The sequence below is a fragment of the Ranitomeya variabilis genome, chromosome 3 (assembly GCF_051348905.1).
Source record: "Ranitomeya variabilis isolate aRanVar5 chromosome 3, aRanVar5.hap1, whole genome shotgun sequence".
Taxonomy (NCBI): Eukaryota; Metazoa; Chordata; class Amphibia; order Anura; family Dendrobatidae; genus Ranitomeya; species Ranitomeya variabilis.
This window is the reverse complement of record NC_135234.1, coordinates 706,710,976-706,724,770: the sequence shown is the minus strand read 5'-3', so window position 1 is coordinate 706,724,770 and position 13,795 is coordinate 706,710,976. Positions and strand designations below refer to the sequence as shown.

Sequence of the window (13,795 nt, the reverse complement as noted above, 5' to 3'; positions counted from 1 at the left end):
ACTGGTTGGGGAGCACATTTGGAAGACCAGATAGTTCAGAGCCAATGGTCTCTTAGTGAGTCGAAGGATTCCTTTAATGAAAGAGAGCTGAAAGCAGTTTATCATGCCATATGTAAATTCCTTCCACAGTTACACGGAACTCACACAAGGATACTGTCAGACAACATGATATCCGTTGCATATATAAACCATCAAGGAGGAACCCAATCGGGAACTCTCATGTCTAAAACAGACAAGATCCTATCTATGGCCGAGATACATCTCCGGTCTTGGTCGACATTGCATGTCAGAGGAGTGGAAAATTCGAAGGCAGATTTCCTCAGCCGTCACTCTCCACCAAGGAGAGTGGGAACTCAGTCGGCATATCTTCAAGATGATAGCCAAGAGGGGGGGCACCCCCGACATAGACCTGTTTGAAACAAGAGGCAACAGACAGGTCAAAAAGTTCGCTTCATTGTTCCTGTCCGACAACCCAGATATCCTAAATGCTCTCCAAGTTCCATGGACATTCCGACAAGCTTATGCCTTCCCTCCATTAATACTCCTTCCGACCGTAATCAGGAAGATAAGGGAAGACAAAGCGAGCATAATCCTAATAGCACCATTCTGGCCCAAGAGGCCATGTTTTTCGTGCCTCAGGGCTATGTCGCTTGCAGATCCATGGATCCTTCCAGAGACTCAGGACCTTCTCTCTCAGGGTCCCTTCAACCACCATCATGTGAAGGGCCTACGGTTGACAGCCTGGTGTTTGAAAGGCAACTATTAAAACTAAGGGGGTTTTCAGAGAGATTGATTGATTGATACCCTTCTACTTAGTAGAGAGAGGTCTACAACAACCATATATGTGAGAATATGGGGAAAAAAAAATTTCTAACTTTCTACCCTGCAGCTCTATCAGAAGAAATTCCTATTTCTGCAATTTTAGAATTTCTTCAGAAAGGACGTGACTTAGGCTTATCGGTCAGTACACTAAAAGTGCAGGTTTCTGCTCTAGGAGCTCTGTATAGTCACAATATTGCAGGAGACAGATGGGTAGCACGGTTCATCTCAGCATGCCAACGGGCAGAACCAATCCAGATTCCCCACATACCACCATGGGATCTTAATCTAGTTCTAGAGGCCCTAACAGGGGGACCATTCGAGCCTATACACTCAGCCCATATAAAGTATGTTACTCTTAAAACAGCTTTCCTTGTTGCTTTAGTATCAGCCAGAAGAGTAGGCGATATTCAGACGTTATCGATAGATCCTTCCTTTCTGTCAATTTTCCAGGATAGGATTGTCTTAAAAACAGACCCTTCTTACGTACCTAAAGTACGGACCAAGTTTCACAGATCCCAAGAGATCTTCCTTCCTTCCTTCTATAGTAATCCCACAAATCAGGAAGAGGAAAGGTACCATACTTTAGATGTTAAAAGAGCAGTAATAGCTTACCTAGACAGAACTAGCCCCTGGAGGAAGAGCAGGGCTCTCTTTGTTTCCTTCCAGGGCCACAAGAAAGGTTCTGGTGTCACGAAGAACACGTTGTCTCGATGGATTTCGGACGCAATTTGTCTGGCCTATTCAGCAAAGGGGAGAATCCGCCCGAGACTGTAAAAGAACACTCTACCCGTGCGATGTCTTCATCCTGGGCTGAGAGAGCGGAGGTTCCAATAGAACTGATATGTAAGGCCGCAACCTGGTCTTCTCCTACTACCTTCTATACTCACTATAGATTGGACTTGTCTTCCTCATCTGACTTGTCTTTCGGTAGATCTGTTCTTAACACGGTGATCCCTCCCAAATGACTATCTCTGTAAGTCTCTCAAGTGGGTGCTGTCGTGGCGAAGAGAAAACACCGGATTACGTACCGGTAATGCTCTTTTATAGAGCCACGACAGCACCCCTTCACTTCCCTCCCTAATAAGTAAATTTTATATATGAGCACTGATAAGGGTGAATGGTTCTTGTAGTTAGCTATACTTATGTTAACTAAAGATAAACGATGATATTGGATTGCCTACTAATACTGGTGGGCGGTTCCTCTCATTCTCTGTAACCCAACTGTGGGAGCGAGGGGGACCGCCCCTTTTATTCTCTCCATAGGGTTTCCTGTTCCTAAGGGGCGGATCCCCTCTCTCAAGTGGGTGCTGTCGTGGCTCTATAAAAGAGCATTACCGGTACGTAATCCGGTGTTTTTCTGTGAAACGTAGCCAAACGGGATTATAGGGAGAGACCTGATTAGTCCAGTTTGATTGACTCGTCTCTCCCATGTTTGTATCTAGGGAGAGACCTGTCAATCAACTAGAGCTGGGTGGGGAGAGGCCAGGGATCTGATCAGACTAGTCAGGTCTCTCCCTATTGTAATAGTCCATTTGTTCATGGTCCATTCAGTTGAATAGAATATTTCACCCATCTTTCTTTGCATCATCCTGAATGGAAAGCTTGTGACGGCTGTGTGTCTGCGAGTGAGAATGTCAAAAAGCAGTAGCGATCACATTTCCAGCCTGAAAGGCAGCTCCCTGGCTCTCATGTAATGTTATACATTAAACCAACCACCTGCTGTCCACCTGTTGGACCCCGAGTCCTATATTATGAAGCTACCACCTCCCAATCTAAAGGTACCGTCACACTAAACGATATCGCTAGCGATCCGTGACGTTGCAGCGTCCTCGCTAGCGATATCGTTTAGTTTGACACGCAGCAGCGATCAGAATCCTGCTGTGATGTCGCTGGTCGCTGAATAAAGTTCAGAACTTTATTTGGTCGTCCGATCGCTGTGTATCGTTGTGTTTGACACCAAAAGCAACGATACCAGCGATATTTTACACTGGTAACCAGGGTAAACATCGGGTAACTAAGGGCAGGGCCGCGCTTAGTAACCCGATGTTTACCCTGGTTGCCAGCGTAAAAGTAAAAAAAAACAAACAGTACATACTTACATGCGTCCCTCAGCGTCTGCTTCCTGACACTGACTAAGCTCCGGCACCAAAGTGAAAGTGAAAGCACAGCGGTGACGTCACCGCTGTGCTGTTAGGGCCGGAGCTCAGTCAGTGTCAGGAAGCAGAGGCTGGGGAACGCGCTGGTGAGTATGTGCTGTTTGTTTTTTTTACTTTTACGCTGGTAACCAGGGTAAACATCGGGTTACTAAGCGCGGCCCTGCGCTTAGCAACCCGATGTTTACCCTGGTTACCCGGGGACCTCGGCATCGTTGGTCGCTGGAGAGCGGTCTGTGTGACAGCTCTCCAGCGATCAAACAGCGACGCTGCAGCGATCGGAATCGTTGTCGCTATCGCTGCAGCGTCGCTTAGTGTGACGGTACCTTAAGTGTCTGGTGTTCATTTAGTAATTAGTAGAGGAAAAAAGTATCCTGTTTTATTAGTATAGGAGTCATTTTCTCCTGTGAGCACCAGTGTAATAAAGGAAAGATCAGTTTGTCAGATGTACCTTATTTGCTGTTTTTCTAAGACTTATGTAAAGGTTTTTGACCAATACATCTTCAATCTCTAATTGGAAACTTTTAGATTGTGCAAAGTCTCTTCTCCAAGATGAACGCAGTTCCAGAAGCGGTTTCCTTATCTCCACCAAATGATCTATACAAGATCAACAGTGACCGCATAACGTTTGGTGAGTACTTATGTTATTTTCTTAAAGTATAACTTAAAAGAACCTGATATTAACCCTTTTGTGCCAGAGGTTGTTTTCACCTTCCTGACCAGGCCAATTTTTTTTTTTACTAGTGTCACTTTGAGGTAATAACGCTGGAACTCTTCAACGGATCCCAGTGATTGTGAGATTTTTTTTTCGTGACACATTATACTTTGGTAGTGGTAAATTTAGGTTGGTGTTTTTTGTTTATTTGTGAAAATATCGCAATTTTGGTGAAAATGTAGCAATTTTTAAACTTTTAATTTTTACTCCCTTAAACTAGAGTTATGTCGCACAAAATGGCTAATAAATAAAATTTCCATTTTTTATTATTTATCTTTTGTCAAGTTTTGAATTGTTTTTGACCGCTAAAATATGCAAACTATAAAAGTCTGTCGCCATAATCGAACTGACAGGAACATAATGTTGCCATATTGAAACTAAAAAAAACAATGGTTTAAGCGAATATTTGTTTTCACCATTGCACCCCACTTGGAATTTTTTTTCCTGATTTTTTTTCAGTACATTGTATGGTAAAATAAATGGTGTCATTCAAAACTAGAAATCGCATTGTACAGAAAGTCATACAGCTGTGTCAATAGAAGCATAGCAAAGTCATGGCTTTTGGAAGAAAATAAGGCAAAAAAATCATGAAGTCTTTATACATTAGGAAACTACCACTGGAACTGTATTTCTTTTTTTTTTGACTTGTTAATGAGTTGCTTAACAAAAGTTAACTCCTTGGGTGCTAAATACTTTGTTTGCTAATATCGGCAACGGAGAGTTGAAATTTAAAAGAAAAAAATAAATAAATTCCCCTTTGTAGCCAAAAATTGTTGTCTCCAGTTAAACAGGAAAAATTTGGTAAAAACGTCCTCTGCCCCATTAGGCCATGGGAATGTATAAGCAAGTCACACATCCTCAAAGAAAACTTTTTAACAAATGGGGTCTTTCTGAAGACGACACTGTTTTGGGCTTTCAGTAGTCTGATCATTTATCTGAGCCCTCATGAGAACTGTAGCTTCCTCCTTCCTGCTATACAGGCTCAGCTGGAGGGTTTAGCACCTTATAGGTAAGATTTTACATTTACACATCTCTCAGGTGTTGTCTTCATCACTCCATCCCACCCCTTTCCTCACTTCCTTCTCTCAGCCTTGCAATGTTCACGCCTAGCATTAAAGTGGTGGTCCAGGCTTGGGCCTCAAGTCTGCAGTTACAGTCAGCACTTTCAGGATTTTCTGGCCCCAGGAGCGGACGGTCACGTGACTGCAAGTATGCGGTTTGCATATTTCTGACCACATGCTGACTAGATGTGTCCAGTCTCTCTTAATTCAGTTGGGTTGAACAAGGCTGCCCATGACTTGTGGGCATGTGACCGTATGTATGCAATTTGAACACCCCTGTCGCTTCCGGCACGAGAATCTGCTCGTGTATATAGTGACTGCTAATTTGAGCCTGGACAATCTCTTTAAATATGTGTTGAAATCCTTGACACTTAATATGCCACAGATTTTCAAGAGGATGATCCCAATTCAATGACAATGAGGCCAGTCTTTGTTTTTTTTTGGCGAAATGTGCATGGTCACTATTTTTTTGCAGATTTTTTTATTTATTTCTTACATGTGATGCAAACGGAAATTTGCTAGCATTTTTCCTGGGGCATGTGATTACGGGGTTGCGAAAGACTTAGCTGGGGAATGTTAGCAGATTTGATAAGGAATTGTCAGTTTATAATGTCAACATCTTTGTGTTTCTACGGTTATTTTTCAGCAGACACCCTTACTTCTGAAAGCAGAGAAAAGTCATCCGATTATGTGAAGGCGCAACAAAAGAAAACTGTACTGAATGCTGTTGGCGATGAGGAATCATGTCAAGTGGTTGAGGATGCAATCGAAGGAATGGAAGATGTTTTGTCCATCTTTTTCACCAACGAAAGATCATCAGAACTTAGAAAAGTAAAGGTTGATAGAAGAGTTAGAAGAAAAAATAAACAATTTATTGGTGTCACCGGAAACAGTGATTCACTGATAGAAAACCACCAGGAGCAGAGTGCACTTTTCAGTGAGGGGAACCTCAGCATAAATAAGAAGTTACTGCAGCCAAAGACATGTTCTAGAGAAATATCATCATCTTACGAGTGGACTCCTCTGAACCTCCCGGATACATTACAGGAGGAGAGCATAGCTGCTGAAGGTGGTGTTGTTGGAGATTGTAACAGGATTCAAACTTCAGAATGTAGTGATTTGCAATGGCATTGTGATAAGAGTGAGCTAAAAGATTCTTCTAAGACAACGAAGACTAATCGAGATGGCCAATACAAGGATCACAAAGAGAAGTGTGAAGAGACTCTTCCTTACGATGCTTCAAATGACAATAAACATCTTATGGGATTTGTATCGAGTGATCACTCTTTGTCCCTTGCATCTCATGGTGACATTCCTTGGAAAAATGAACAGAAACCTAAACCTATCCTGTCTACAGGGAAAAAACAGACCAAATTTTTGTACAGCCTTAAAATGGATCGTCAACAAACTGAAACTACAGAGACGACTAATCTACTTTTGTACAACGAGCCTTTAAAAGACCTGGAAACGCCTGGTGTCCAGCTCAGAGGTATGTGTTTTCTAATTAACAGCTCTTTTAATATTAGATTAGGTTCTCTAGTTTAGTCCTCTAATGCAATCTGCGCTATCCATTGGCATCGTAAATCAGACACTTGTATGATTTCAGCCATGTACGTTTGGCGGCTACTCCACATTGATTAACAGGTTTCTCCCTGCTTGCATGTATAAGGAAAGACCTGTCAGTCACTCGTAGAGGGAGGGGAGAAGCTGCCGGGCACCCTCCTCCAACTAGTTTCCCACGCGACTTGGTCTCCGTTGGCTTTTAAAGTATATTTTACACTGGAAGTCAAACATACATGGCTGAAATCATTCAGCCAGTGTCTGATACATGCTGCCCTTGCATCGAGCACTATTTATCAGCTGTCAGGTTCCCTTTTAATGAGAAAGTTAAAAAAACTGTAGGAGTTGCCTACTCCTGGACCACCTATATAATGTCTGAGCTATCCTCACTTTACTCTGTACTGACATTCTAAAATGTCATTGCAGAGTAGCAGATTGTGGGGGCAGGGAGCCGGCTATCACACAGCCAGACTCCCCATAGGGAGGACAGAGAGAGTTCATTACTCTCTGCTTTTCTGATTGCTCAATACGCAGCACTGAGCCAGCACTTGTGCATATTATTTAGGAAACACTGTCAATGAGACAGTCCACTCTACTATGCAGGCAACAAATTGAATTTCCACTATAACTGGGGCTAATATACCAGCAATAGAAAAGATGTATTAATATACATGCTCTAATCTAAAGACCTTTATTGGGAGGGTTTAGACTCTAAAATAAATTAAGCTAAAAAAAAAAAACCTGCAAGTCCAAATTGATCTTTCTAGCCCTGCCCCTGTAAAAAAAAAAAAGAATAAAAAAAGTCCAGTGTATTAAAATTATTTTTTACAGTAAAGGAAACAATTTAACCCCCTAGTGACGAGGCCAAATTTTTTAAATCTTACCAGTGTCCCTTTATGTGGTAATAACTCTGCAACACTTCAACAAATCCCAGTGATTTTGAGATTGTTTTTTCGTGACACATTATACTTTATGATAATGGTTAATTTAGGTCAATGTTTTGTGTTTATTTATAAAAAATATCAAAAATTTGAGAAAAATGTTTATTAGCAATTTTCAAAATTTGAATGATTATCCCTTTAATCCAGATGGTTATACCACAGCAAACCATTAATAAATAACATTTCCCACATGTCTGCTTTACATCAGCACCATTTGTAAAATGTTTTTCTCCTTCGCCTCATTGGGGGACACAGACCATGGTGTATGCTGCTGCTGCCACTAGGAGGCTGACACTAAGTGATACAAAGACAGTTCTCTCCTCCCCTGCAGTATACACCCTCCTGCTGGCTCTCAGCTAACCAGTTCTTGCTTAGTGTCTGTAGGAGGCACACGGGTCTGTTTCAGGCCCCAACGTTTTTATTTTATTTTTTACTTTTCTGTAAATTTTTCATTTAACGGAGTGAAGGGGGCGACGGTTCCTTTCAAGGTTCCGATCTCCCCCGAACTATCAACAGGCGAGCACGGTGAGTATACCTCCCCGTACCTTTCCTGCGACGTGGGAAGCCATGCCTGAGCTCACTTCAGGGGCGACGGTTCCTTCACGGTCCCGATCTCCCCACACCAGCAACAGGCTACCACATGGAGAGTTGCCTCCATGTATCCTCTCCTGGAGCCAGGCCTAATGCCGGACGACTGGCCCTGTCCACCCTGACTGAACTCCATGGATGGACAGAGGCCCCTCTCTATCGCGTCCGAGCAGCCCCCACTGTCCCACCACTGTGAAAGTGGATGGCACAAGGAGGCGGACGGTTCCTCTCCACCTCCCTAAGTCTACGTTCACATTAGCGTTCGGCGCCGCAGCGTCGCCGCATGCGTCATGCGCCCCTATATTTAACATGGGGGCGCATGGACATGCGTTGTGCTGCGTTTTGCGACGCATGGCCGCAAGCGTTGGGCGCAGAGAACGCAACAAGTTACATTTTTTTTTCGTCCAACTTTCGGCAAAAAAGGACGCATGCGTCGCAAAACGCAGCGTTTTAGCATGCGTTTTGTTGCGGTTTTGTTTGCGTTGTGCGTTGCGTCGCCGACGCAGCGGCGCACAACGCAAATGTGAACGTAGCCTTACAAACAGATGATGGATTGAGGCTTGAGCTACAGAAATGTAGGCCCCGGCTTGGGCCTATTCAACATCGTGTCCGTGGCTCCGCCCCCCGAATTGGCGCTTCTCACTCTCTGCGAGATTTTATCAACTCTGCAACTCCCGGTGGCCCTCTTGGTCCACCCGGCCGGCTCACACAGGTGCGACGGTTTTTTGCATTAAAGGGGCACATCGACTCTACATCAGTACCCGTGTAAGGAAGTACCTGACCAGTCCCTTAAAGGCACACGACCAGTAGTCCCTGGCCTTAAAGGCACACAACCAGTATTCCCTGGTCTTAAAGGCACATGACCAGTATTCCTTGGTCTTAAAGGCGCATGTCCAGTATTCTCTGGAGTTAAGGGCGCAAGTCCAGTATTCTCTGTTCTTAAAGGCACATGACCAGTATTCCCTGGTCTTAAAGGCACACGACCAGTATTCCCTGGTCTTAAAGGCACACGACCAGTATTCCCTGGTCTTAAAGGCACACGACCAGTATTCCCTGGTCTTAAAGGCGTATGACAAGTATTCCTTGGTCTTAAAGGCGTATGTCCAGTATTCTCTGGTCTTCAAGGCACATGACCAGTATTCTCTGGTCTTAAAGGCACATGACCAGTATTCCCTGGTCTTAAAGGCACACGACCAGTATTCCCTGGTCTTAAAGGCACACGACCAGTATTCCCTGGTCTTAAAGGCACACGACCAGTATTCCCTGGTCTTAAAGGCACACGACCAGTATTCTCTGTTCTTAAAGGCACATGATCAATCTGAGGAGCCCTCCGCCGCCAACCCCAGCTTATCCTCTAGGTCCCCTCAGTGGACTTCGTTACTGACCGCAATCCATGGTTCTCTGACCAAGAGATTGAATCCCTTCGTGTACCTTCTGTGGCTCGGAGTGCTCGCAGGACCGATTATACATGGTCCCTATCCTACATTGGAGCCGTCGGCTAGCAGGGGCCGCAAGTATTCTAGAAACGTACAGGCGTCTAGAAAATGGAAGTTTTCGTTTCCTGCTCCCTCACCAATGATTTGATGACAACAAGGCTCTGAATATGGATTGGGATATTGCCTGAACTTGCCAGAGCTTCAGAGAAGAATAACCAATCTCGGTACATTGACGAAGACTCTGGTTCTACTTTAAACTGCGCAGTGACCCTCATAAGGAGACTAAACTCCCTCGTAGAGCATTTGCCATTCAGTTCGGATAAGCGATTCACTGGACAGAAGCCTCTACGTGGGATGCCATGCCTGGCCTGATTTTTAAGGGCGATGGGTCCTTTAAAGGGCACCGATCTCCCCACACCATCAACAGACGAGCACATGGAGTGTCGCCTCCATGTTTCCTCTTCTGCATCCAGGCCTAACGCCAGACAACTTGTCCTGTCCACCCGGAGATCCGAACTCTGGATGTACAGAGGCTCCCTTTTTTTGGCGTACGAGCACCCCCCCTCTGCATCACCACTATTTAGCGGATGATGCAAGAAGGCGGACAATTCCTCTCCACTTCCCTGTTAAGAGGTTGATGGATCGAGGATTCCTAATTTTTATCTCTGCACTGTCAAAAGAGAGCGACGATGGCAAGAGACTATGACCTGCTGGATGCAGCTGCACTTTCTGCCATGGGGCAGATTAACCGGGTAGAATCTCCTGTGGTATACCTACTAGTATCCCTACCCGATGGGTCATCAATTAAAAATACCACGGACTGTCAGCGCTCTACCCTCCCTAGCCGCCGCAGGGTTTGCTAGAGCAATGGTCTCCTGGCTGGAGACCTTAACTACCTTGATTCACACCAGTAACAACTGGCCAATCAAATCTTTTGAGCGGGAGACTGACAAAGGATTGTATAAGGATTGTCCAGCACAGTCTAGATCTAAGGGATCTTGGTTCCAAAAAGGGGAACGAAAAGTAAGACCGACCCTGGACCCCAAACTTCTAACAACCTTTGATATGGTCCTCCTTCTTCGGATGAAGTTCCTCCGCTCAGTCATTGCTTCAACAGAAAAAGGTGCAGTTTCCGGCATCCATCGACATTCGGGATGCTTACCCTCTTCAAAAATTCCTTCGCCTTTCCATTCGTGAACAGCATTTTTAAGTCACAACCTTGTCCATCGGCCTTGCTTCCTCACCCAAAGTGTTCGCACAGGTCATGGCGGATGTCATGTTTCTCTTGCACCCTAGAGGCGTGCTCATCCTGCCCTGTTTGGTCGACTGTCTAGCCGCCCTTCCAGGACTACGCTAAGTAGTCTATATCATTTGCGATACCCTCTTACCTGGGCTGGCAGCTACACTTAGACAAGTTCTCCTCATTTCCAGCCCAGCAGATATCGTTTTTGAGGATAATCCTGCACACTTGTAGAAGGATGGTAATTCTCCCTCGAGACAAGGTCATGGCCCTTCAACAGGGAGCTCGCGCAAGGAGAGTTCTGAGGACTTGATTACTCACCCCCTCATTTCATTCGATTTGCTAGGAGAGTTCTGAGGAAAAATGGTGACGAAAATGGAAGCGGTTTCCTTCCCTACGCTCGTTTTCAGCAAGTCAAACAGACTTTCAGACGATAGTCTCTGAGCTCCTTCTTCATCCAGGGCCTTTCTCCCGGTGCAATGGTTATTAGTAACTACCAATGCCAGTCTTCTTCTCCCTATCATTGCTCTGGAGATCCGAACGGTAGTCCTGCAGCAGGTCCACTGCCTTCTGGCGGGTCACCCTATCCGAATTCAATTGGATAATGCCACGGCGGTGCCATACGTCAATCATCTAGCAGGTACCCATGGTCAGGCGCCATGACCGAGGTACCTCACATTCTCTGATGGGCCGAGATCTATCATTCGGTGATCTCGGCAGTATATATCCCAGGAGTAGAACTCAGGACGGCAAACAAATTCAGCCGTCAGGGTTCCGCCTCAAGTCAGTGGGAACTTCTCCCCGAGGTCTTCCATCAGATCTGCCTTCACTGGAGCTCTCCAGTTGTAGGTCGAATGACGTCCAGACTGAATGCCAATGTACTCGTGTTCGTGGTTCGGCCTCGAGATCCAAGAGCCATCGCACTCCATGCTCTGGTTCTGCTGTGGTACCAGTTTCTATAACTCCCCTTCCACTACTTCCGAAAGCCTTTCGGAAGCAGAAAGGGGCCCCAGTGATCCTCAGAGATCCGCACTGACCACGTCATTTTTTGTTTGCGGAGTTAGTATCTTCCCACTTTATCGCAGCAAAACTGCAAGTAGGGACTTTCTCAAAGGAAGTTTTCACGCGTAGTTCTTCCCTATCGCATACTGTTAGATCATTGGGACCTTAATGGTCCTAGGTGCCTTACAGTAGACTCCTTTTCATACTGGCAGACTTTATTATCAGGGAAAGTCGCCCTTTTTTCTCTGCGATATCCTCACTCTGACGAGTTTTTGGAGCTAGCTGCTCTGCTCTTTCAGACTTTTTTCCCTTATTACCTTCAAGGCAAGGTTGTCCTCAGGCCATCCCCATCCCTTGTTACCAAGGTGGTAATTTATTACCACTGTTATGAGGGCATAGTTGTTCCCTCATCTCTTTTGGCACCAATCCACAAAATGGAATGAGTTCCCCATATTCCGGACGAAGTAAGTGCTCTGAGTAGGTACGTCTCGAGGACGACATCCTTCCGACAGTTGGACGCTTTATTTGGGCTTCCTGACGTTTTCAGGAAGGGTTTAGCCGTTTCATCGGCCATGATAACATGGTGAATTTGTTTCACCATCCAGGAGTCCTTCCGTGCTAGCTGTCAGCCTATCTCCCTGTCTATCGAGGGTTCTAGGCACCAGGCAAGGCAAGGCACGCTTGCAAGCTTACGGATTCATCCACTATAATTCCCACACTTCCACAGATCTGAGTCTGGGCAGGCGGACTCTGCAGGCTGCGGTGGCGCACTTGTAAGTAGCGGTTACACGGGGCCTGATCTGATGTTGTCCCCACCCAGGGACTGCTTTGGGACGTCCCACGGTCTGTGTCCCCCAATGAGGCGAAGGAGAAATAGGGATTTTTGTGTACTCACCGTAAAATCCTTTTCTCCGAGCCATTCATTGGGGAACATCGTTCCCACCCTGTTATTAGCTTATGCTTGTTTTTATAATCTGACATGCTATACTCTCATATATAATATGACATGCTATACGCTCATATGTTATTATTGATCTCCTACTGCTTTTGCACCGAACTGGTTAGCTGAGAGCCAGCAGGAGGGTGTATACTGCAGGGGAGGGGCTAACTTTCTTTGTATCACTTAGTGTCAGCCTCCTAGTGGCAGCAGCATACACCCACGGTCTGTGTCCCCCAATGAATGGCTCGGAGAAAAGGTGAGTACACAAAAATCCCTATTTATTTTGTTAGCATTTTAGGAGGTTTAAAAATGTAGCAGCAATTTTTCATTTTTTCAAGGAAATTTACAACATTTATTTTTTTAGGGGACTATCCAGGTTTGAAGTGACTTTAGGGGTCTCATATATTGGGAAACCCCCAAACGTGATACCATTTTAAAAACAGCACCCCCTGACACATTGAAAACTGTTTTCAGGTAGTTTATTAACCCTTCAGGTGATTTTCAGGAAATAATGCAAAGTGGCATGACAGAAATGAAAAAGTGTATGTTTACCACATAAATGCCCCTAACTTCTGAACAGGTTACAACAGCCGTCAGACTCTAAGGCCACTATTTGGTCATGAATTGCCATCGCAAACATCAGGACCACACACTCATGATCTGAGGGCACCAATTGGGATAAAGAGGAAGCCCCCACACTCTGTTAACCATTTATAATGATGTAGTCACTATTGACAACAGCATCTAAGGGGTTAAACATATGGACGGTGCAAACACTGATCGTGGCTGATGCAGCAAGTTGTCAGCTAGTGTACAGCTGACAGCAGCCGGATTGTCACCTGTATGGGGATACTATTCTCTTATATCTCAGGTCAGTTAAAAGACGTATTGGCTGTAATTAAGGGGTTAAAATAATGTATATATAAAAGATGAAAATAGACACAATTTTTCTTTACATCAGTTGGATAATTCTGGCTAGAGTTTCTCTTTATGATTAGGTTCACATATGTACGGTGCTATTCGCTGACTACTGCGTCGGGTTTTTATTGTAATCCCCGAAAAACTGGAAACTCTGACAAGTTTCTGTACTTTTTTTGCACGTTTGTATAAAGAAAAATGCTGCTAGAACGAAGATCAGACAACCTTAATCAAAACGATTCCTTCAGCCTCATAATAGTGAATGGCTCCGTTCAGACTCTGTGGCGGTTTCCGAAAGAATACTGTTTTTCAGAAATTACAATAGGAGCCCCGATGCAGCATTTAGTGGAGAGAACTGTAGGTGTGTGATGCTAGCATAATCAGCCTTTTTCTGAGCTCCTATGTTTGGATTTATGACT

General features: G+C 44.8%; 1 protein-coding gene across 3 annotated transcripts in view; it reads left to right on the top strand.

Annotated features, from left to right (window-relative positions):
• BRCA2 (BRCA2 DNA repair associated) overlaps window positions 1-13,795 on the top strand; it is a 114,140-nt gene that overhangs the window by 35,081 nt on the left and 65,264 nt on the right. For 2 of the 3 annotated variants that reach the window (XM_077298246.1, XM_077298249.1), the window contains exons 8-9: window positions 3,504-3,606; window positions 5,398-6,240. In XM_077298246.1, coding sequence (XP_077154361.1) covers window positions 3,504-3,606; window positions 5,398-6,240 — 946 coding nt within the window. The remainder of the gene's footprint in view (window positions 1-3,503; window positions 3,607-5,397; window positions 6,241-13,795) is intronic. The other variant, XM_077298248.1, reaches the window with a different exon arrangement.